We start from the raw sequence: 25,225 nt of genomic DNA on the forward strand, positions 1-25,225 counted from the left end.
CCTAGTGCCAGTGAGTTTTGAGAGGTGTAGATGAACTAGGAAATGCGTAGAAGCAGGAATGATGACCAGTAAACTGTGGTTTGAGAACATTGGGAAAGATGTCATTAGCAAACGCATGAAATCTGACACTTTGAAAATTAAACAGTCTTTTAAATCTAAGGTCACATTTCCCTGCTTTGGTGTTGGCATAGTGAGTGTTTGCAGCACAGTGTGTTTGCTGCTTCTCCTTTTCTTGTTTGAGATCCAGCTGGTCAGCCTGGTTAGTGATGACTCAGTCGCTGCTGCTTCAGGACTGGGAACAAGTGTCCACCCCTGCTGCCTGTGAAGTCTCTCCTAGCAGGGCTTTGTGCCAGCTGGAGCCTGTAGGTAGAAAGAACATTTCTTAGTTGCCGTTTCATGTGCCTCCTCTTTCTTTGTCGTGTGCCTGCAAGTATCCCTTCCCCACAGGGGGACTCCCCGTGCATATGGCCTCTAATCAGGATTTCTTGGAGTTGAGAAATCTGTATTGCTGGATGGGAGACTTCTCCCACTATAGCAGCAGCAACCATGGTGGAAGAGGGAGGAAGGGGAGGTGAGGTTTAATTTTACAGTTTTCTGAATTTTGGGAAAGTAACACCAGTTCTTCCTCCCAACCATTTCATTTTCTTGGGACTGTTTTCCTCACGGTTAGTTTAGTTCTTGTATGTACACCCATCAAAATACTTCATGTGTAAACTGTTGCAGCTGGAGCTGCTGAGAGTGAACTGTTTCTCTGGTGTCACCGGTTTTTTGGATTTTTTAAAATATATTCCATTGTAGTCTCTTTTGTGGGAAAAATCTCTTAACGGTTGTACTGTGTATAAATGCATTTTTGATGGTTACTACTAAAATACTGTTCTTGTAAGTACAAGAAATTTAGTAACAATTTCATTCTGATTTCCTTTATTTTTTTTACTAATCTGAACAAATTATTGTAAACTCTTTAACAAGAGAGTAGTAAAAGGAGACACAAATCTGGCTACTGGAAAAGCATTTTTCAGTTAACCACCTCCATTATTTATTCACCGTGAACAACTTGAAGCCTCTTGCCCCAAATGAACCCGATTGAAAATCTTGAAAATGAGCAAGGGTTAAATATATATATTATTTTGCACCTAACCATCTGAAATGTGATATAGATACTTGTGCTGTATATAGTTTGCAGACTGAAGTCAAAATAACACAGGAAAACAAGGTTGGGTTTTTTCCCCTGTTTTATACCCATTGTACTGAAAAAGTGAGTGATTGGCACAAGAACAGAGAAAATCTGTGCTGGTGCCAAAAGTTCACTCCAGGAGTTCTAAGTGTTAGGCTGTTGACTGATAACTTTTAGTCTTGGGTTTAATCTTAGCCAAATATTAACATTCAGTCCTAGATTTTTAAGCTAGCCTTCTATCCTAATTATTATTCTCTGTGTGTATGGAATAGAGGGATAGTGGCAGCTTTTTGTTCTCACAATCTGTATTTTAAATATTTCTATAAGGTCAGGAGGACAAGTTTATTTTCAGTAATTCTGTGCTGTTCCATATATTTTGTAGTTTGCAGATATTTATTTCAAATAAGTGTCTTCTATCTGCAGATAAATGTTTCAAACCTAAGTACATTAATGTCTGCAAGGTCAACCCTATATGCACCAGTTGCCCAGTTTCCTGATTTCTCTAGGATTTCTCAGGAAGGGAGGTGGCAGAAAGACTAAGATGTAATAGATCTTTTCTCTTTTCCCGTCTCCTTATGGAATGAATTTATTGCATTACCCTCTTTGCTATTCTCTTCCCCAGCCCAAATCCACATTGTTCTTTGAGGATTTTAATATGTCTTCTGAGGCACCAATTTGCATGTTTCTGCAGGTCTCTTTTTAACAATGTTACATGATGTATTGTAGTGGCTCAACAAAGTAACTGCTAACTGTGTAAAATACAAGTATCATTCCTTGATTTAGAGAGGTGTGCAGGCCTAATTTACCATTAAAAATAGTCTTTTGTCACCATCCATACCCCTTTTTTGTTTGTTTGTTTGGTCTCAGTCCTAGTGAGTATTTCCATTGTATGAGAGAAACAAGAGAGAAAACAATATTGCTTATATCTGAATTGGCTGTGTGCATTGCATCAGGTAAAGATTGTGTTTTTTCCAGACAGAAAATCTAATTGCTATTTAAATGTTAGTAACAAAAACTCATTCAGAGTTTAGAGGCTTGGTGTGTTTTGTTTTTAAGTATGCAATTTGTTTTAGGAGTTGTTATTGAAGTGTTTGTTTTGTTTTAAAGTATCCAGTTCACTTTAAGATTTGTTCTTAAAGTGTTTCTTTCTTGAAATCTCTGCTTGGCAATGATAAAGTTTACCACAAAGAGATCTCAAAGTACTTTTCATTCATTAATTTATTCTTTCAGTGTAAGAAAACAGTACTAAGCTAAGCATTTCTTTCATGTATTTGCACACAACTTGTAAATGCTGCCACTACTGTACCTCGATGGACAGCTTGCCTATAAAACAAGATCTGCACATTTAGAGAGCAGTGTGCAGGTACAGTGTATGCTTGCATTTTTATTCTTTGTTACAAGAAAGAAACTGACCTTTAAAACATGGAGCAGCCCCTTTTTTATATGTTTTTAGACTGTACATTTTTGTCCACTGTTGGCGTTGGCTGTGGCTACCACTGGAAATGTAGTCTAGGGGAACTACTCAGGACATTCTTGGTGACAAAATGTAAAATTAAGTGAGAATTGGAATAAAAGAAATCTTTGAAATCAAAACAGAAAGAAAAATACGTGAAAATTAAGTGAGCTGGAGCAAGGTGTAGGGTATTGACATTCTCAGGCCAGTTTGTAGTATATTGGTCCTCAGATCACTTAATTAAATTTGTAATATTTTCAAAGTCAGGAGAACACATATGGATTTTTCCTTATAGCACCTGGATGCTAAATATGGTTTTGAATGTGGGAAATTCCAGTCTTTGACTGTCTTTGTTACAGGAAATCTTAGAGCTACATTCTTAGTTGTTTTGGGATTACTTTCCCGAAATCCAAAGTATCAGGATAGCACACAAGTGAATACTCTTGCCTCAGATTCTAATAAGAGTTTATGTCTGTGATCCCTTAAGTAGGAGTAGTAGAGCAGGTTAGATTAGATATTGACATTATTCTATTTTTAATGATAATACATTCATTATCAGGAAAGAGAAGAAAAAGTTCTGTCATAGGCAGTTTTGAAATTCACTGTGCATTCATGTGAATGGCTTTCTCATATGGTTGCTAGTTTGTTTCTTCTAGTGGATAGTCCTAACTTTTTTCAGTTGCTGCCTTTTGCTAAGTCTTTGTAACTTACTGGTATTGAGATTTATTTTATTACACCTATAGTACAGTAATTTGCTGGTATTTCTTCAAGCTTAAAAAAAGTTTATGGTTTGTTGTTTTTGCTTCCTAGGTGATATTCCAGAATACTCTTCCTCAAGTAAAGCTAAAATTCCAATGTCAGCACAAGTTGTGATATAATTTTAGGGTCTGCTTGTTTTCACTCAGGCAGTTTTAGGCTTATGTTCACTTTTCCAATACAAATTCTGAAAACTTTTGAAGGCTTTAGTGGTAGAAAAGTGGGACAGAAAGTTAAATTCATTTGATTTAGTTAGTAAAAATAATTAAAAGCCATTAACAGCTTTTTAGTGACAGTTTGCATACTTTTGGCTGAGAGATTAGTTTACAGGAATGAAAATTGACATTGTTTAAGAGCCAGATGGTGTTACATAAAAACCTGGACAGCTGACAGCATTTTTCAACCAATAAGATGAAATCAGGGTAGGTCAGAAAAGAAATCAAGTGGGGTAGTTGAGGAAAAGCTAGCATTACTGTACAGTTTAGGACCAAATCTGGGATGAGGATTTTATGGAAGATGGAAATCCAAAACAAAGGAGAATAGAGGAATTGCAGCATGGGTTGTGTTTATTCTGTCTTGCTGAAACTTACGTATGCTGTGTCTAAAGCAGTTGTCTCAAGAGAGAAATTATAATTTCTTTGTGTATTGCCTCAAAATAATGAGACCATTCAAATAGTAAGTAGAATTCTGAGAACAATGGACGTTTTAGGGGGATATGCTATGCTCCATGGTAGATGTTACAGGACTAATGAGAGCATTAAAGAAAAGGAGATTTAGGGCAGCACAGTAGAGGTGCTACTGCTCAAACTGCTGCTACTGTATGAGAAAATGGGATTAAGATTTCTTCTGTACTTTGCCAGAGTACAGGTTAATTAAGGTCATCTGGGCATTTGTCTGCAAAAACAAAGGAAGCAACAAGGTTATTTGATGTTATGTGTTTAAATCAAAATGATATTTCCATGGAAGTTAACATTATCCCTGGTTTTCATGATGAAAACAGTAGAATTTGGTGTCATGGTAGACTCAGAAGGTATGTCGTTTAGGTAATTTAAACTTTCTCCTTCTCAATTGTTTTTTATATGCCTGTGTGAATGCAACAGTTTGCAGTAAATCTGATCCAAAAGCCACAAATATTGAAACATGATAACTGCTGCATTCCTCAAGAGGTTTCCTTGCAAACAGTGTGAGATAATTTTGCAATGTGACATTATTAACTTAATCCTCTTTCCCAGACCACCAATATACTTCCAAATGTACCAGTTCATAAGCATGTTTATCTTTGGTGATTAAATGCAAAGCATTGAAACGATTCTTCTAATGTTCTTTTCTTAGAGACTTATACCGGTTTTTGTTTTATTTAGACTTATTTTTAAGTTTAAGAGCTGGTTTCTTGGGCTAGAGAAAATACACAATTTGAATTCCTATCCTGTGTGTTAACTCAAGTTAGCATTGTCAGTCGTCCTTGCTTTTGCCCTGAAACCTGTGCACAGACCTTCCAGAGAACTACCCCTTCTACTGATGGCTGTCAGAGTAACAGTAGTTTAGATTTCTTAGGACAAGAGATTTATTTATTATTCAAAAATCTTTTTTCCTAGTAAATTCTAGAAGGTTTTCTAAAGAAAAACTGATTTGATCTGTGCTTTCTGGCTGAACAAATACGATTCTAATCTTTTCAATGAAACCTGACAAATAAGCTCTTTGAATAAAAGGTTGATGGCTGAGTTTTCTTTGTCTTCACAATGAAAGAATTTTTAAAAAATGATGCTAGTTTTAGCATAATAAGCATGTCTTTTCTGCTTGAGGGTTTTATTTAATTATTTGTTTATTTTTATGTACCTAGTGATAGAATTTTTGTATTTCTGGGTGGTATCCAATGGAACACTCTTTGCTACTTGGCACATAGGTTGCAAATCAACTGCTTTTCAGTGCTTCATTTTACTCTGTTTGAAATATCTCAGATACCTACATTTTTGGATGGAACTCTTATTTAGGGAAAAACTTGAAGTGAAAGACAGTGCTTCTTTCTAATTCAAGTTTTTATGGAAGCTTACATTTTTCTCCACTAAATTAGACGTGATCTAAAACATTTTTAATGTACATATTTTTAAGAAGCATTCTATTACAGCATTTCACAGATTTTCAGCTAAACAGATAAACAGCTTTCTAAGTTCAAGATGCCAGGCACCCAGAGTGGTGGTATGCACATTATAAATTTTAATTAACATAAGATATACAGTAAATGCTTTTGAAATTATTTTATTCAACAAATTATGCTTTTTGGAGGGGTGAGGAGGTTTTTTAGACAGAATTTAGGTCTTCGTTCCTTCTAAAATTTTTGACAGCACATATACAGATGTGATTTTGTACATGTAATTCCCTCTCTTCAACACAGAATCTGCTGTTCCACAATTTCTGCGTATTTTTCAGACATGCAGGTTCACAGTTAAGTACCATATAATAATATTGTACCAAATTCTATTCTATAAATAGATTCTACCAAAAAAGTGTGCATAACTTACTCGGCCTTAAGGGAAAATCTACACTTCTTGTGTAGGTATGGGGAAGGGATTTTTGCACTGTGATTCTTGAACAGGTATCTAAATACTTTGGCTCAGACCAGGTGTCTTGGTTTTGGCTGGGATGGAATTAGTTTTCTCCCTGGTACAGTGGTGCAGTGCTGTGTTTTAGATTCAGCATGAGAACAATGTTGATAACACACAGATGTTTTAGTTATTGCTGAGCAGTGTTTACCTAAGTCAAGGACTTTCTAGTTTCCCGTGCTCTGCCAGTGAGCAGGTGCACAAGCAGCCAGGAGGGAGCACAGCAAGGACAGCTGACCCAAACTGGGCAGAGGGATATTCCATACCACAGTGTGTCATGCCCAGTACACAACCTGGGAGGAGTTGGCCAGGAGCTGCCCATCTCTGATCAGGTCAGGCTGAGCATTGGTCAGCGGGTGATGAGCAGTGGTATTGAGCATCACTGGATTTTATTCCTCTCTCTTTTTGTTGTATCACATTTCATTTATTATTATTCTTACTCTTACAAACTTTTTTTCAATTATTAAATTGTTTGTAAGCCACGGCTTTTACTTCTTTCTATTCTCCATCCCATCTCACCAGGGCAGGAGAAAAACCTTAATTGCCAGCTAGTGTTATACCACAACACCAAGATGTAATAAAGGAACAATAAGAAAAATACTGGATTGAGTTCTGGACTTCCAGAGTTTTGAATACTTGAGGCTTGGATTTCTGTATTTGTAGGTACTGCATTTTGATATTTACAGAGGCTTAGTATGAACATCATTTATATAGAAGAGCAATTCACATAGAAGTTGTAAATTTAATAGACATAAAAAGCAGGATTCACAAACCTGGTTTGGGATGGCTTTTCAGTTAGGAGAGTCGAAGCGTTAAATTACCTGTAAATAAAATAGAGTTGAATAGATATTTTTCCTTCTTGATTCACAGGAGAGCAAACAAAACGATTGACCCAGTGATCAGTAAGGGCACAAGCTTTCTGATACTACCTTTACCATGTATTTCAAAAATGTTGTTCAGGCAGTGCACTTCATGCTGCAATTACAAGAAAACAAGCCCTCTTCCTCTTCCCCAGACCTCTTGCTTGAGACAGTCATCAGAATTTAGTGCAACCAGACAGGTGTTGGTTGCTCCAGCGGTAAGTGTGGAAGAATGGTCTACATTCAGCTCCAAGCAGGAAACAGTTACCACCAGGAAACAGTTATTACCACATCTTTTCCTTACCCAAATGCCTTCACTGTAGATGTTTGTCTGAGACAGTGTTGGGTGGTCCCGTGTAAGAGCGAAGTACTTTTGAAATTAGCAGTTTGATGTTCTCAAAATGCACTAGAAATACTTTCTCTCTACAGGGGAGAGCCATTCTCTATGTGGTTAATGTCACAGGCCATGCTTGCTTACTTGTGTCTGATTGGAAGACGACCAGTGCTATGGAAAACTCTGGCTGAAAGGTGTCAGTCGATTTTCACCTTAGCTTTTTATGAGGAAACAGTTACACACCAACCTGCGCTCTTCAGAACTCCACAGAATTATTCTCAAGAGTTTGGGCTCTGGTTTTAAGATGTAAATAGGAGTTTGTGGAACACAGAACTGAAGTCCACAAATGACTCATGCAGCCAATAAATGTGTCATAAAAGCTGATGGTGAAGCAAAGCTCCGTGCTCGTATCTGTGTTATCAACAGTTTTCATTTATGTGATTATCTCTGGAATTAATCTAAGGATAGATGATTATTAAAAATGTACCTGCTAAGGCTTTCCAGAAATAACTAGCACTGGCTGCTGATAGTCTAAATAATTTAATTTTGATTAAATGATTTATGTTTTGTGTTTACAAAGTGCAACTCATTCATAGTTCTAGAATGTGTTGTAAAAAAACCCAAAATCTTAACAGCTGAAATTAAATAATCAAATTGATTTATTTAGCATTTAAAACAATTTGGTAGGTCTGTGCCTTCCCTGTATCTCATGATACAATTAAAAATAGTTTTTGTCATGCCCTATAAGTTTTTATTATGTTTACTGACTGCAATATTGTATAATATTGTTAACCTTCAAAATTTCTTAGCTGGCTCATGCCACTTGAGTAACTTTGTACAATCTGGCTTGTGCAGTTAGATGTCCCAGGTGCTCTGCACTGTGAGATAGCTGCCTTTTGATACAACATATTGACAGTATTGACATATGACCATCCCATACTATAAGGAGCTGGAGAAAAGACAAGAAGGAGAAGGTACCTTAGGCTACTTTTTTATCTTTAGTTTCACCATCATGCAGTTGAAGAATTTCCACTTTCAGTTGTGGAAGTTGTCAAGTTTTGATTCTTAATTGTGCAGTTTAGAATAATTTCAGTACAGCTGCAGTATAACCAGGCCTAGAAACAGAAACTGTTGTTCCTGTAAGTTCTAAGGTCAGCATCTTACCGAAAAATATTTGCCAACCACTTCTAATAGACTAAAATAGTCACGGAATGATGATATCATTCAGGTTGGTAGGGGCTTCATGAGGTCTCTAGTATGACTTGCAGCTCAAAATAAGGTCAGTACTTAATTCAGATCAGATTGCTGAGAGTTTTGTCTTCACAGCTCTCAAGGTTGGAAATTCCACAACCTCTGTGGACAACCACTGCTTCATTATCCATTGATACCGCTCCTGTTTCATTTCACAAAAATGGTTTCTCAATCTTCCTCAGTGGAGTTGAGTAGCAGGCTTGGCTCCATCACATGTACATTCTTCCTACAAAGAAGAACGTATGTTGGAAGGACAGCAGGAGGTCAGCCAGTCTGACTTGCTCAAATGAGCTCCAGTTGGAACACATTGCTCGGGTTCTTACACAATTAAGCTTTTCAAAGGCCTACTCCATAGTGGTCTGCCACCTGCTCAGCACCTCCAGTAGCTCTTTCAGTTGAGTGCTCTGGACCAGAGGCCATCCTTCACAGTGAGGCCACTGTTGCCATCAGTGCAGGGGACGGGCATTTCTTGCAGCCTCAAAGGCAGGTGGCCGTATCCCACCCCGGGGCTGTGTCTGAGTGAGGGCCGTTCCTATGTGGGGAGTGCTTGTTTCAGCCAGCGACAGGGACTGAGTCCTGGGCACCTCGTGACTGGTTTTTCTTTTTGGGAGTCCTGCACTGCCTACAGGAGAATTTCTTGTCCCCTTGTTTTGCAAGCTGTCCTGTTAACTGCTGAAGTAGTTATCTGGAATGCATCTATACGTTGTTTTAATGTTTGCTTTCTTAAACTGCCCCCGCCCTCCCCCCCCCCAAAAAAAAAAAAAATTCCCCAAATGCTGCAGAATTCCAGGCGGAACAAATCTTGGTTATGTCTATAGTAATGGCTTTTATTTCCATACTACTTGTAGAGGAAATTAAACAATTTAAACTTCAGTCTGTTCTGTTTATTGCTTAAAAAAAGAGAGCTTGTTGAGTAAGCTTCTCTTAATAGCATTCTTCTACAAAACAGAAGTATATTAAGATGTGCAGTATATAAAGATGTCATTCTGGAGCCTTTCATTTTTGTCAGATGTGCGTGTTAGAAATGCTTAAGAGTAAAATCTGTCCTTTTCTTAAAAAAAAGAAGGGGGAAAAATTCCCTGACTTTTATTAATAAGCAAAAGTACCACAGAAACTGTTAGTCTGGTTGCTATGCATCATGTTGATAATTCCTAGAAGAATTTTGAATCCTGACAGTGGTAGCGTAATAAGTAGTTTTCAGATCCCAGCATGTTGAAATAACCTTTTGATAAGCTTATGACAGATATATGACAAAAAAGTACAAGGGGACCTTATCAGCTTTTCACCAGGAAGGGCTTCAAGGACACAGATCTCTGACATATGGCTCACAAACAGTTTTTCTAATCTATATTGCTCTGGCACCTGAGGGCTGCCACAAGCTGGCTGTGAGTGAATTCACAAGGGATGGTCTTTCATGCAAACATCACTGTCTAGGTAAAGAGCTAATAATGTTAAGGCACTGGAAGTTCAGTCAGAACGATTCAAAGCTCTCCAAATAAGTGAGGAGTCCTTGTTTGGTGACTACGTTAGCTGCTTCAACTAGATTACAGTTTTTTTCCTCAAACACTGGAGCAGAGAGACTGCAGTGTTGAGATGGTGGAATGACATGACTTGGAAGCACCTTTCAGAGAGGATGCTACCGTGTTAATCCTTGTTTGCTAATCCTGGTCCGCTTTAGTGCAATTGTTTTTAACAATTAAACCTGTTAACAGCAGGTGACAGCTGTGATTGCAGTGAAACTAGCAGTATGGTTTAGTTGTGAGCATAAAGTAGGTCAAACATGTTCTGTGCATTTTTTGAAAGATGCACTAAGCCATCTCAGTAAGAATCTGATTGTACCGTGAAAATCTAGTAGGGTATCCATGTGTGCATACACATGTGCATGCACTCGTGTATAAATTTTGGTATTGCTGTTATGTATTTGAGACCATCGAAGAGTGGCCAATGCTAATGGCTAAGTCAGGGCATTCTGTGTGATTCTATAAACATTCATGCACAAGTGCCATGAAGACCCTATAGAATAGACATGGTATTAAGCCTAAACAATTGAAAGGTCTTTATTTGTTATAAACTTCTGCTGCCTAGAAGTTGAATGAAAAATTCTTCACTTGATTTTTCTGTACAGCATCACATCTCTCACCCCAGCCCATTATCAATAAGTTAAGTAAGTAGGCTAAACAAAGTCTTCTGTGCAGTTGAATTAACCCTTAAACACAATCAAAGATTTTTAATGCTGAATAATACTACCAAGAGCAATAGTAGGACAACATGATGCAAAGCTGTTATGAGTTTTGATTTATTGAATTATGATTGGGCAGTTTTGAGAGAGGTTGCCTTGTAATCATTTTTCTCTACACTTCTCTGTTGGTTTTTTTGAGCTGGCTGAATTATATGAAGGTGCTGATTTTATACATTTATTTTATAGAATAGTCTTATAATTCAAATTCTCTACAGACATAAAAACCCTTTATATTTGGATAAAACCTTCGGAGTGAGCATAAGTGTTTGTATTGGAATTCATATCCTGGTCTGCTCAGGGTGATTGGGTATTATGAGTTTGTGGTAAATGTGAAAATTAGTGGCATGGGCATTTTCTTTAATGCAGTCTTTCTTTTTGATGTTTTCAAGAAATACTGGAGCAGTTTGCTACAACAGCAGTGTGTCCTGAGCTTGTTAGAAATATTTGAAGTCAATTTTCTTTCCAAAAAATCCAAGTGTGCTCAAAGGATGCCTCTTGGCTTCCTGTGGTGGCCATGTTTGCTACTCTTTTTCACTCCCTTTCCCCCTCTTTCTTGTAGAAAAGCTCTGCAGCAGCAACTCATTGGGTGGCCAGTTGCCCTGTTTTCAAATCTGAGAGGTTTCTTGGAAACATCCCAGCTTTGTATGATTTTGTTTCTGTTGGTATTCTCATTTGATCCAGTGCCTTGGACAGTGGTTTCTTCCTGGTTTTGGCTAACCTCAAGTTTTTTAAGTTAATTGCTTTTACTTTGAAAAAGGTATTAATTTGTTCACTCTTTCTATTCAGATCTCTGACTTAAAGTGCTTGAAACCAGCTATTAAAATACGTAACCCTTTTTTATTTATTTAATTGAATTTTAATTCTTTTTACTTCACACCCTTTTTTTGTGTTAGGATATTTGACAGTAAAACAGATAGAAGAGCTAATCTCCAAATACAGCTGGATAGCAAAGTCAGCAGTGCATGAGATTGTAATTCATACTTTCTGAGTCTAGATCTCTTTGACTTGACTAGACATGTTCTAAAAAATTATGTAATTAAAAACAAAATTCATGAAAGCTTGTTATGAAGACAAGTTTTAGTATTATGCTGTGATATAAATTTTTCTCATCTTTGTGTTTGAAAGAATAAACGTTTGTATAAAAGTCTTGCTTAAACATAGGTTCTGTAGGAAACACAAGAAAATTTTTAACCTTTTTTTGTGCATTGTGCCAAGAAAATTAATTTTAATGAAACCACAGTTAATTTAAAAGTAGTATTTTCTACGCAAAAATTAAAATATTTTATTTTCTTTAGTTTCTCTGTGTGTAAATAAAAGTATGGACAAAAATCTACTACATACCCAGTGTTTAATCTGTGTATCTTTAAATGTCATGCTTGGAGCTCTCAATATTTGCTTCCCATGGAAAGGTTGTGGGGAGGAACTGAATTCAATTAAAGCAATCTGAGTCTATTTCTTCCTATTTTCAGTATTAGTAGCAGCTGTCAGTTTTTGCATGCTTCCAATGAGTTGAAAAGTATTCAACATTTATTTGTTCTTAACATTCTAGGTTTGTTGCATTGACCCCTTGGAGAGTGTATCATCTGACTTCCCTTATAGTACTTGGAGTGTTAATTCTTCAGATAATGAAGGATTTGGTATTCTCAAAGATAAAAGGTAAGTGTACTGATAGAGTTGTGTGCTTAAACACCTGCAATTTGGAGCATGCTAATTCATTACTAAAGCCAGGTCAATATTATGATTATTGTAAAAGTATCAGCTAATTTTAGAGAGTGGTAGTAGATCTGTGATGGTCTATTGCCATTTTCAATGAAGCTTTGCTATATTTTATAGGAAGGGCATTAGGAGATTTGTCTTAGCATTTAGATGAGTGTAATTGTTATGAGTGGACAGTCATTCTTGTTTCTTAACTTCTAGGTCTGAAAATGCATTCTTTTCTAAAATACAAAATTTTCCTAAACATTCATACTTCTTCCAACATTAATCATGTAATTGTTGGAAATTTTGGGACAGCCAATATAAATCATTGAAATTTGTAAATAGATAGATAAATTACCTATCTTAGCACAGTTCAAATAAGTAAGCAGTATTTTCTTTTTACTTTGTGTACCATTGAGTTTCCAGTGTGTATAAAGGCTTATACAACCAGTTTTGAAAGAGATTTTGAGTTTGTTGGCTGGTCCAGTGTTTTGGGGTTTTTTTTCCAATTCCTGTCCTGTACTTCATTACCATCTTGAAAATTCTTTGACAAAATGTTCATCATAAGTTTTTAATTTTCATTGCCATGAAGATTTCTTTTTCAAGATTCTTATTTTGCCTTTTGTTTGTTGTTAAATCCCATGCAAAGTGTTTGAAAAACCATCTGAACATAGTAAAAAACCAGGAAATAGGTGTCAGAGAAGGATGATACTCCTCTTTGATGTACTAACACGTCATTTCTGACTGCCAAAGCCCATTGTTCCCTGCTGAGTTACAGCAGGTATTTGCTACCTTTTCTGAAGTATGATTTCCTGTCATTCCCTTTTCTGGGAGTCTTGCTTACCATTCTGTTTCCTGCTTGAGTATTACAAGCCCAGAGGCCAACTTATAACTCTAAGCAGAATTTGATTTTTTAAGCTCTGTGCTGTATAAATTGCCACAAACATTGAATACCTTGAAAGCTGGAAGGCAATAATTTAGGTAAATTCACTCATACCTGTAATTAATATTTTTGTAGTGACCAAATCCAAGATGTACCACTCTCGTGTTTGTGTGATTATTTAACCATTCATTTTAGACATGAGGCTAGGAAGACCTCCGTTTCCCAGCTTAGAGAATAATTATTTATGGTAGTAAACTCATTTATTTTACTATTGCTGTTGATGCCATTGTAGACAGAGTTCAAGAAAAATCAGGCTCTTGAAGTAATACTGTAGAAGTCTTGTGGTAATGAATTGAAATCAATGAAGTGCCACTCCAAAAAGCAGTAAAATTCTTCCCAGTATAACACGTCTGTGTAGCTGCTTCACGCTTCCAGCCAACCACTAGATGGCAAGACTATTACAGATTCATGAGGAATGTAGAGTGGTTGTCAGTGTATAGATGTAAAGGGTGTGTTGATGTAAAAGTTATGTTGATTATTGTCTTTATGACATCCTTCTATGTGGAAATGTAGCCATAGAAGATCCTTACTTGTTCCATTTATGAATTTAACTAGATGTTAAGTTTACAGAAAGCAATTCAAGAACAGTTACCGTAAGATAATATAACTTTCCTGTTTAACTGATACAAGGAGTTCCTTGTTCATTTTGTCCCAATTCTGAACATATTCTATAAATAAAAAAAGAAAAATTCTTTCTGGTTTGGTGCATTATGTTTCATCTTAAATTCCTACAATTGCAGGTGCGCAGCTTTGGAGGACCATCACTGGCAAGTAGGTATATTATTTTTAATGCATGGTTAATTATTACTTTATTTTTTATAGTTGGCCTGCATTTTTTTTAAAGTCTGTTTTCCATCTAATAAATTGCTGAATTATTTTGATCTTATGATATTTTCTAAGTTTATTACTGCTTGTTCATAATTTTTAATAAATTCTTTTTTCTTCTGATTTGAGTTATATTAAAGTATATAGTAACATATCAGAATACTTCTAGAAATGCTTTTTCTTACCCTGGGATTATAACGCTTTGTGTTTTCTGGGAATTAGTGTTTTCTTTGAAAAGCAGAATAATACTGTGTTGTTCAAGGAGGTAACTTTTAGAAGTTCATTATACCAGTGCTGCCTTGAAGGAGGTAAGCTTGATGGGGTTTCCCTTTAAGTCAACGCACGTAATTGATCATTAAAATTGCAAATAAATATTAAGTTATATCCATATGAATAGAAATTAATAATTCTGAAGTCTGTTGACTTGCCATTAACCTGTTTTAGGCAAATGTTTATGTCATGTTAGTACAGAGTATATAATTTATATAATTAGTTGGCAATTGTCCTGGTTGCAGCCAGGACAGGGTTATTTTCTGCAGTAGCCAGAAGGGGCATGGCCAGGACCCAGAGGTTATTCTCTACCCCCTCACCTCATCCTGCAGGGATGGGGGAAGGCGTCCCCTGCGGGTCAAATGCTGTGGCACTGCGGTTGGGTGTAGTCGGGGGTTTACACGTGGCGAGCTCTCCCATGTGAGTCCTTCACCTCCCATCTACACTATGATATTGTTGCTGCTACTGTTTGTTGCTCTTTCTCATTGCTGTTTCCCATAAATTGTTCTTATTTCAACCCGTGATCTTTACTTTCTGTGTCTCCAATTCTCCTGTCCAGCCCTCCACAGGGAAAGGGGTGATGGAGGAGTGAGTGAGCAGCACATGGTTTGGAGTGTTTCACTGGGAACACTGAATTGGGGAACACCATTCCTTAACCACGACAGCAGTGTAATCAATGTCTAAATGATTTGCAGACAATCCATTTTCAGAATAAAAGGTTGCATATTTAAAGCATTATTCTTCTAAACAGACCACCAGGATTTATTATATATCTGACATAATTTGAAAACATATCCATTAGTACACTATTGTATTATAGCCTGACACTGAAGAGACAGTAATGCAGAGTTGAAAAAGGGGAGATGCAGGTTTTTCTCTGTCTGGAGACAGACACCAGTGTCATGGCAATTACAGAAAGCAGTTCATATGTACAGCTCCTGTTCAGTTTCATACCTCTAAACTTCCATAGTCTCTTCAGACTTTCCTATAAATGTGAAATGGAGCTATATGGAATTAATGACAGCTTAGTTCATGAACTAAGCAGAGTAAAATGCTTCTTTTACCATAGCTAGATTTACTTTGTGTATCTGTGTAGAGCGGCAGTGCTTCAAAAATTTTAATTGAGAAGCCATTCCTGTGGTAGATTAGTGTGATTTATGTTTCATTTCTTCCTCCTGTTCTTTGTGAGTCAAATTTACATAAAATTTACTGTCTTTCGGGGTTTTGAATCTGACTTTACTTTGTCTGTTTACATTTGAGAAGAGAAAGGCAAAGAAAACCAAATTGCTTGTGAAGTGAAAGAAAACACAGGTTTTCAAATGCCTTTTGTTTCCATGAAAAATAATTCTGCAGTCTGATACAATTTTTTTCTCTTACTCCCCTGTTCGTCAGGTCCCCAAACCAGAATAGTTGATTTTAATGAAAAGATTATAAATAGTACTTTAAATATCTTGAATTCAAGTTTTCAGGTGTTCAGAATCCCAGACTTGATTTGCTGTTCTGTGGGGAGACAATGCAGAGAGTGGAAAAGAGAATTTGATGAGCTCACCACAGCTCATGCCCCTGGGTAATATAATACAAGCATTGTATGTGTCCATCTAGCCCAGTATCTGCTCTCTGAAGGGATCCAGCCAGCAGAAACATGACCTTGGGTAGTGCATTAAAGCAGGACAAGCTTGCACAGTACTTCTCCTGGTGTACTTTCCCTGCAGCTTCCAGTTAAACCTTCTCCCCACCCCAAGCTGTTCTAGGTGGACCTTCCGTGAGTTTGTCTCGTTGCTTTTGTTCTTACAGACTTCTGCTGTTGGCAGCATCCTGTAGCACAGAGACCCACAGCTGAACCACGTGCTTTGTGAACAGTCTTCTGGTTGTTTACTGCTATGTAATAGTTTTGTAAGCTCTTCGTTGATTTTTTTCTTGTTGGAGGAAATACCGAGCAATCACTCTCTATTAGAATTCTCCAGCAAGCTGTGACTTTATAAACTTCTGTCCTGTCCTGTTCAGTTCATGAGTGCTTAATTGTTCCTAAAATAGAGGTTCTCTGACTTTTGTTATCTTCATTGTGCTTTTCTGCGTTTTTCTTCCATTTCTGTTCTCCTTTTTGTTGGGGGGAAAGAATTACAAATAACATTCAGCATTCAGGGAGATCCTTGGAGTATACATTGGCCCTCTCTTCTTTTCATGATAAATGCCAACACATGATTGGGTATTTTTTTGACCTCTACTGAGCTTTGAGATGATGTTTGCATGGATATATAATTACTTCAAAGTAATGTCCTGAGTAGTAAAGATCAGCTTAAAGCTCATGTGACTTTAAGAGTTTTTGGAGATTTTTCTCTTTGAATTTCTTCACTTTCATCTGCCTCTTTGCAAGAAATCACATGATACTTGATTAAAGTTCTGCTGTTCCTTGCAACCAGTCTCTGTCTTTACCAGAATAATTCCTTTCATATCCCATGGCTTCTCAGGCCTCATAAAAGCATTTGCTGAGAGACCTTGGTGAAAGCCTTCTCAGAAATCCAGGTGAATTTTTATGGACATCAGTGTTTATCTACAAGCAGGTTCACTTTTTGGAAGGACAGAAGGTTTGTGATATGATGTCCTTTGCAGCTTGCATTAGGACAGGCATGCATGTCCTTTGTTAGTTTTCCTGACAGTTTGCACAGAACAGAGATGAGTGTTTAGTGGTTTGCAGTTCTCTGGCTCTTGTGTATCTTCCCTAAAAATAGATACTGCTTTGGACACTTCACAGTCCTCTGCTTTAAGGCAGCTTCAAAGGACACTGTTTAACGTAAATTAAATTTCAACTGTTGCACCCAGCCTTTCATTTATAGCTTTTATAAGTTCACATAAAGACTTTGCATTTGTTTGCACTGTGGGTGGATGTTTGGGTTTTTCTTTTTCTGAATGCTACTATAAATGTGCCTGTTGATTGTGTTGAAATTGAAAGAACTGCTGTAAGATGTTGAGGCTGGGTGCATGGTTCCTTTCCATTTTACTCAAAATTGGATATGAAAAATTGTTTTCAAGTTATTATATAAGCAAGGGGTGCCTAGTATATCCCCATATCCAGCAGAGAATCACCTGCTCTTAAATAACATGCAGAGAAAAACTTTAGTAGATCTGTGATACTTTCAGTAAGAGACAACACCTATTCTAATAAATTAAATGTGTGCATGATTTTTCTTTGGCATCATGGCCCTACAGCCCTGCATCCATAGTAGGTAACTGCCTTAAGGTCCATGCAGAATGGCTATGGGCAGGCAGGAAAGGAGTTCTGCTCTGTGCCAGCTTTGAAACTACTTTGGGTTGTTTTGGCAAGTGCTAGTGAGCATGTGCCAAAAATGTGCTAAGAGCTGTTTTAATCGTTTAACTGCAGAACTGACCAATTCTAGTGCCTGACAGAATTGCCACACACAGTGTGGTTTATTAAAACAGATGCAGACAGAACGTAACAAAATGATCTGAACAGACTCATTTCCTGCCCTACCTTTTTGTTATGTGATTCTGGTTTTGAAAATTAGTATCAGTCACTATCACAGCAGGATGTTTCATAAATGGTGGCACAGATTTTTCATGAGTTTTTTTGTGAAATGGTAAATATTTGGTAGTTGGAGGGTGAATGATTATGGCTGTTCTGAAACTTGCATTTTTTCAACATTCATGTGCATTGTGTATTTCTTCTGCTGCATGTACATTCTAAGTATCAGAGATTGAAGTACTTCACTGAAGATGCTGTTAATTTGTGGCACTTGTTTTTGGTCCTCTTTCATCTTTGTTGAGCACTGTTGTCTCGTCAAAGCAAGCATAGCCTCACTTCTTTTTCATTACCATAACTTAAATGCAGAATGCTTGTTGTCTCACACGTAAAATGTGTCTATGTAAGAAGACCTGTGATTGTATTTCTAATGGAGTCATTTAGTACTATTTTAAGTTTAAAATTTTCAAACTGAAGCAAGATAAGCTGAACCTTCCTTAGGGAAGCACTGTAGCACATTTTTTTTTCCTGAATCTGGTTCTGTTTCTGAGGAACTGCTGTACTGGTATTTTTCCTTCTTAAAAAATGGGTGGCAGCTGTTAGAGGAGCACTGGAAAAGGTCACTTGCTAAATTACTCTTCCTCATTATAAAGCTGTTTTATTTCTTCCTATCCTACAGAGATGTGTTTGAAACCAGACGCTTCTCTAGTCAGTAGATGTATTAGAATATGCACAGGAATTGTGGCACACCTTCATTGCTTGAGTGTTCAAACTTAAGAAGGTCCAATTAATATAAAAGCAAAATTATTCTTGTATAGTAAGCCTAAAAAAAACCTGGTTTCAGCCTGAGAAGGGACTAAGCAACAGTGCTTTAAAATGGCCATCAGAGAGTGGCTGAAAAGAATAAGCCAGAAAGAAAGGAGTTAATGCTGTGAAGACCAGCAGCTCTGCATAGCTCATTTTCAGTCCCCTGTTGTGTTTTATCGTTTTCTCAAATCAAAGCTACTGGCTTCTGGGAAGAGCCTTGCCTGACCACTCATGGTGTTAAGCTCCCTACTGCACTAATGGCTGCATCAGCCACACAGACTGCAGTAGGTGTGTAGTACTTACAGTATTATTATACATTGAATGTTTTGGATACAGCTCTTTAGGCTATGCAAATAAATCCTGAAAGGGTTCTCCTGGCCTAGTAGTTTGAAAGAAAGGGTTTTTTTATTCCCAAAGGAGGTAGACTGGCCTCTGCTGCCAAGATGAGGGAAAAATAAGGAAGTGCAGCACCATGAACAGCATGTTTCATCCACTGCTGCTCATATGATCTGATCAATGAAAATTTAGACTTCTGTAAGAAGGAATAGTAACATTACAAGAGAAAAAGGACACTTTTTGGTCAAGCTCTTAACTGGCAGCTGTCTTTATTGAAGCACTTTAGGACTTGATGCTGAAAATCATGGGTTAATATTGAAGCACTCTTGAAGCTCAGTAGTTAGCCAACCGGGATGTTTCTGAAATAACAGCCTTCACTGATAGAAGGTTACAAACAGACACACAGAGGTTATTTTCCAAGCCCAGGGCATTCCTGTTCCTCACTACCTTCCTCCTCCAGTCCCTTCTTTGTAGATTCCTTTTATGAGAGTTAGCTGTGGTGATACTTGTGGGCTCCCAGAGCCATCAAAGTTGCTGCCCCTTTCCAGGCGAGTGTTACTGTTTGGTAGGTAACACCATCCATTACTGGGTCAGCTGTTGTGACAGATCAGCTTCAAATTCAGGTCATAGCTTCTCCAGACCTGAATTCATCTTTTGAGCTACACTGATTTCACACTTGCATCAGCCCAGCTCATAGACATTTGTATGCATTACAATAGTCAGTGTGTTCTGAAGAACAACATTCTGTGCTAGCACCATTCAGAGCTTGACAGACTTCACGTAATGTGTAGCTATTGGGCTTTTTTCCAAGAAGAAAAAAAAAAATCTTTTGAATCTAATCATAACTCCATAATGCACTTGTGCAAAATTATTCCTAATATGTCACTGAGAGCAATGAAAAAACTCTTCTTGTTGTCCCTAAATATGAGACAGTTGCCCCTTTCATCTAATTACCATGCTTTGTTATGTCAGAGGATTAACACACCTCTGATTTGCATATGTTTTGCCTGCCGGGTTTGCTTAAAACAATCTGCCAGTCACGTGCCTAAATATTTCTGATGTAGTCTGCTTAGTCTTATGATCAATGGAGAAAGATTTGAAATACTTCATGACATATATATCCTGCTCTATCTCTTCCCAGACAAATGTCTGTAGGCTGGTCAGGTATAGTGTGCCTTAATGGTGACTGTTTGGTTCCCTTGAATATATACAGGAAGCCTAGGGTGGTGAGACAAGAGAGAGCATTTACAACCCTTGTGTCATTGTTCCCTGTTCATCTGAAGGCCTGTCTGTTTTAGAGATGCCATTGACTGCTGCTTGTGGCTACAATAAGAAGCTGACTCTTGCCACAACCTGCAGGAATACCAATCCACAGCAGTAACAACAGGGCACAGGGACTAGATTTACATACCTCTTAGTGTATGTAAAGTTTCTCTGAAATGAGTCTCAGGGCACAGTATGATTGTATATTCCAATCACTCTTGAGACACCAAGGATATGCTGCTTCACTGTATCTCAAAATAAAAGTCCTGTCCTTCAGGGTGTTGCAAAGAGATTTCAGATGAGTGGATTAGGAAATAAGAGGTATTTTCCATTAGGAATTCCAATGAGATTAAGGCTGTAGCAGAAGTGTTCCTGTTTTACACTCGTTAATCCATTTCCTTGATGTTACAGATAGGAACCAAGGTAATGTCAGCCAAGGCCAGTCATGTGGGCCAGTCAGTACCAAAACATGGCACCATCAGTTCCAGTTCCTGTTGCACAGTCTCTTTGTCTTGTTTTGGTCATCCAGACGAGATCCATTCCTCACATGGCCCTACACAACTGCATGAAATCTGGTAACAGACTGAAGAAAATACTTCCTGTGCACCTACGGCAAGGCAGAGGGCAGGATATAGTCTAACAGATAAACAGATACAAATATGCTCCAGAGAGCAAATATTTGCTTCTTCAGTTATTTCAATGTAATCTGAAGGCATCTAGTGTATTCAAAGGCTTCCAGCCTTGGTATTTCGTAGTGGTTGCTGTTCTGTTCATTTTGGCCCATATATTGATGTGAGTTTGTGTTGGAAGATACATAAGGCTGAATAACATACCTCAAACAATTCTGCTCTAAAATATGGTTCCCCCAAATGTTTTTAATATATAAAAGTGATTGCAGTCCTTCAGGAAGTGACTGCATACTTGTGGAAGCCAAATGGAAATTGAGTTTTATTTGCAGCTTAAGCCTGTACTTTTTCAGTAGCCACTGTACTGTTCAAATACCAGATTGTAATTGTCCCTTGTTTTATATAATGTGTTGACACAACTCAAATAGGCAGCAGTATGCATGATGGGGTTTTTTCTAGAGGCGCTTTATACGTAAATGATCAAACCTTCTGCAGATTGCAGAAAGAACTGTCTATGTTGCTTCTCTAGATGCTTCAATTTTTTTTTTTTTTTTTTTTTAATATTGCGTAACCTTATTCCTGCTTTCTGGCTAGTTATTTTCCAATTGTTAGCTACCGTCTCAAGTAATGTATTCTGCTGGGTTTGGGGGTTTTTTTATATTGATAAATTATAAAATCAGCCTTCTGGTAAAGTTTTTTGTATTCATTTTCTCCCAGGAGCAAAAACCAGTACTTCAGTAGAAATGGTGTAACTTTGGCAAAAGTGTCACACTTAGTCTGAAAACCATTTCGTACATTTTCCTATACAATTACAGGAAAAGGTTAGTAGTTGGTAGGTTCTTTTTTGTTTAAGGGGAGGGAAAATGATGATGATGGCACAGCCTTTGTAGGTGTCATATCTCACTGGTAGAAACAGTTGGCTTGTTTGGCTTGTTATTTTCTTATATTTGCCAGAAATAATATGTAGTGCATATAATCAAATTCATCTCACATGGAGTAGTTTGTAAACTTTTGAAGTCAGGCCTGCTGTCTGTGGTTCTCTGGTAATTTGGTTATAGCTCAGTTCTGTCTAAGCCATCACAAGGCATTTTCCTCTCTTCCTCAAGTCACCTTTCATTATGGAGGGTGCACAGAAAAGATGAGGAGAAAGTGTTGGAATCGTCCCATTTCTTTACAATTACCAAACAAATATTGCATTCTTCTTTCTGTAAGCCTTGTCTTCTGTCCCTGTTAGTTAAATAAAGGTTAAACATTATCTTGTGTGCAAGAAGAGCAACTTCAGAAGAAGTAAGGGCAGAAACAAAGGACCAGCAGAATTGTGCTGGGGCTGCTTTAACTGTTTTTATACAAGGACATATTCTAACCCAGTTATGTTTTCAGAAACTGTCATCATTCGTGTGTGAGTACCTGTATTGCTCTGAGTATGATGCTCACTCAAACTGAACAATAAACACTTACCAGTATTATGTAAAAGACATGGCTTGTGCTGTATATGCTTGTAAATGAATCTCAGGCATAGGGGGTTTTTTTCTAAGTCTTTTAAATAACTCAAGTAGAAACAGTCTCCTTTTCCACTGCACTGCTTGTTTAACAAGTTGTTTCTCATGTGGCATTTATGCACTTTGCTTTTCAAATATAGTATGTTCCTGATGAGTTTGGGCAGTTGATTTTGTGCCATTTCCCAGTCTGAGCTCCACTTTGAAGCCTGATTCTGTCCTTTGCAGTGTCTGCCACTCCTCCTGGGGTATTGCAGCTCACTCATCTGAAGGATTAAGGCAAATACTGAATGAAAATGCTAAGGATATATCAGTCTCCTGTAACACGGCACTTCTAATACCCTGCCCTTGCCCTTTGGTATAGCTTTTCAATTAAATGTGAAGTTATGGGGATTATTGCATATATGTGGTATTTTTGCAGTTTGCTTTTAAGTGTCAAATAGCAGAATTTCAAATGCATTGTAGAAGTTGAGATACATGCTTTCATCTTTTCTTCAGGACAGGCTGTGTCCTTTTTAAAAAGAAATATGCCTTCTTTTTACTTTTTTGGATACTGAATAATCCTCCTCGACTGCTTTAACAGCTTCTTAGCTGTGTTTCTAACTCGTTCAGTATCTTTCCAATATCCAAGTGGGAGCAGTTGAACTGAAATTGCTTGGATAGCACTATTTTTTCTAGTTTTACTTAATAAACTGTGACTCCTAGACAAATGTATTACTCTACTTATTTGTCCCACAATCCTGTCCTTTCCTCTAGCTTCCTGGCTAGTTGTAATCAAAATTATTCAGAATTAATTTAAACTTTTAGTTTTATTTAGAGAGCTCTGAGAGCATTCCATATTGTTTATTTTGAGGTTGCAGTACTGAGATACTAAGGAATCATTCAGAAGGCTGCTGATGTGTACCTCTGGGAAATTTTTTTCTTCTGTTCTGGTAACAGAAATGTTCTTATACAAATATTTAATTAAAATTTTAAGGTGCAAAAGAACACCTCGCGTAGTCTGATTTGACAGCTGTTTTTTGGTGTTTCTAATCTCACAGATGATTTCAGTAATAATTTCTAAGTATATTTTTGAAAGCTTTTGTGTGCGTGTGTGCTATGTTTGTATCTCCTCAGGGTTAAACAAATTTTATTCCTCTATTAAGCCAGAAAGAGTAATTTTGTGAAAGAACTCAAGGCAATTTCATGTGAAGGCTTCAAAAGATCCTTAACCTAGCATTGTGGTTGGACTTGATGATCTTAAAAGCCTTTTCCAACCTAAATGATTCTGTGATTTTACCAGTTTGCCTCCATGCTGGGAAAAAAGTTCATCTGGGTACTGTGAGATGTGTATTTTTACTATACTTAAATAAATGAAGCGTGAAATACTTCTTTTAAATTTTTTAATACTTTGTTCAAGTGAAGTCACTGCATCCATGATTAAATATGTGAAGTAAATACCTGACATAAATGCAGTCTGTGCAAACTGCAGGGTGTGCTGCATCCTGTGCCTAAGTGGCTCAGTAATTAATTTCCTTTGTTACACATTGGTAAAAATTAAATGCTACACTCAGTTGGAAAATGTGGTGATGGGAGGGTGGAAATACAGCCTTTGTTCGTCTTTTTTTTTTTTTTAACATAAGGCATTTTTTCTTCAGCAGTCTTCAACAGAAAGTGAAGCCAGCTGCATTCCGTGTTTGATATTTTGAAGTATGGAGCTGCAGTCACCATTCAGTTATTTGTGAGAGTTTTGCTTCTGGATCCACTTTGTCTAAAATGCAGTTCTGTTAAAGGTGTCTGTGAGCACAGGCAGGTGGATTTGCCCGTTGTGAACAACCCAAGAGCTCCTAATTCTGAGCTGACCCAGTTCTGGCATGCTGCATCACTGGCATGTCACGTGCCACCCGTAATGTCATCACTGGGGAAAAAATGCAACCTCCCAATGCTGCCTGCCATCATCTCAGCTGTCTCACGTCCTTTTTCTGTCACTATGTTTATTGTTATGGTAGAATTTTCATTTTGATCACAGCACTAACCAAGCAACTAGAAGATATGTAGAATTGAAAGTATTTAGGGTTTTTTTTAGTTCAGCTTGTTTCTAGCACTTAGAAAATAAAAGAACTTCTGAAAGCTGATGAAAAGAAAGTTATAAAGCATATACAGGAAATTGCGCAGAGGAGGTGAGTGGAGAAATGAGCCAGGGATTCACAAGGAGAAAATTGCTAAAACAGTGTTACTCTGAAGCTCTCCCGTGCCACTCGTCCCTTTCTCAATTTTGCACTTTCTCAGTAAGAAGTGCTTAGATGTACTCTTGCATTTTAGACAAGAGTGAGTATGGGAGGTGCTGCATTTGAATTTACAGACTTGTACAGTGTGGTTGCCTGCTGTTTGCCAAGTTTTCCCAGCTTTCAGCAAGGGAGTTTGGAGGTGTCCTTCACTTTTTAATACTTCCATATTTCTTACTGATACAGCAATATTGACTCCAGTATTTTTTAGCAACTGAGCTGAAGGTTTAAAAATCTTAATTACAGGGAAAACAAACCATACTCTCTTCTTTGTTGAGATGTGGGCCACACTTTGGTCATACAATTAAAGCTACAAGCTTCTCTTAAAATACTTGCCTGTCCCATCTTCGTGGGTTGAATTCTTAAGTCTGTGAACATCTCTGTAGAGAAAATCTATCTGAAAAACTGCAGAGGAATTGTGCTGGTACCATCCATCTCAGATTACTTTTTCTGTTTTCAGGGACCCTTTGTGAAGCAAGTAATTAATCTTGTTGTGGAGTGCAGCACCCCCACAGAGAGTATCAAATGAATTAAAAGGGGCAATATTCGGTT

The 25,225-nt window shown here is 37.5% G+C and overlaps 1 protein-coding gene across 1 annotated transcript in view; it reads left to right on the plus strand.

The window, feature by feature from the left end:
• The window catches only part of RETREG1 (reticulophagy regulator 1), a 65,755-nt gene that overhangs the window by 1,854 nt on the left and 38,676 nt on the right, over nucleotides 1-25,225 (plus strand). Inside the window, exons 2-3 of the mRNA XM_039549064.1 lie at nucleotides 12,217-12,323; nucleotides 14,049-14,079. Coding sequence (XP_039404998.1) covers nucleotides 12,217-12,323; nucleotides 14,049-14,079 — 138 coding nt within the window. The remainder of the gene's footprint in view (nucleotides 1-12,216; nucleotides 12,324-14,048; nucleotides 14,080-25,225) is intronic.

This window comes from Corvus cornix, chromosome 2 (genome assembly GCF_000738735.6).
Source record: "Corvus cornix cornix isolate S_Up_H32 chromosome 2, ASM73873v5, whole genome shotgun sequence".
NCBI lineage: Eukaryota > Metazoa > Chordata > Aves > Passeriformes > Corvidae > Corvus > Corvus cornix.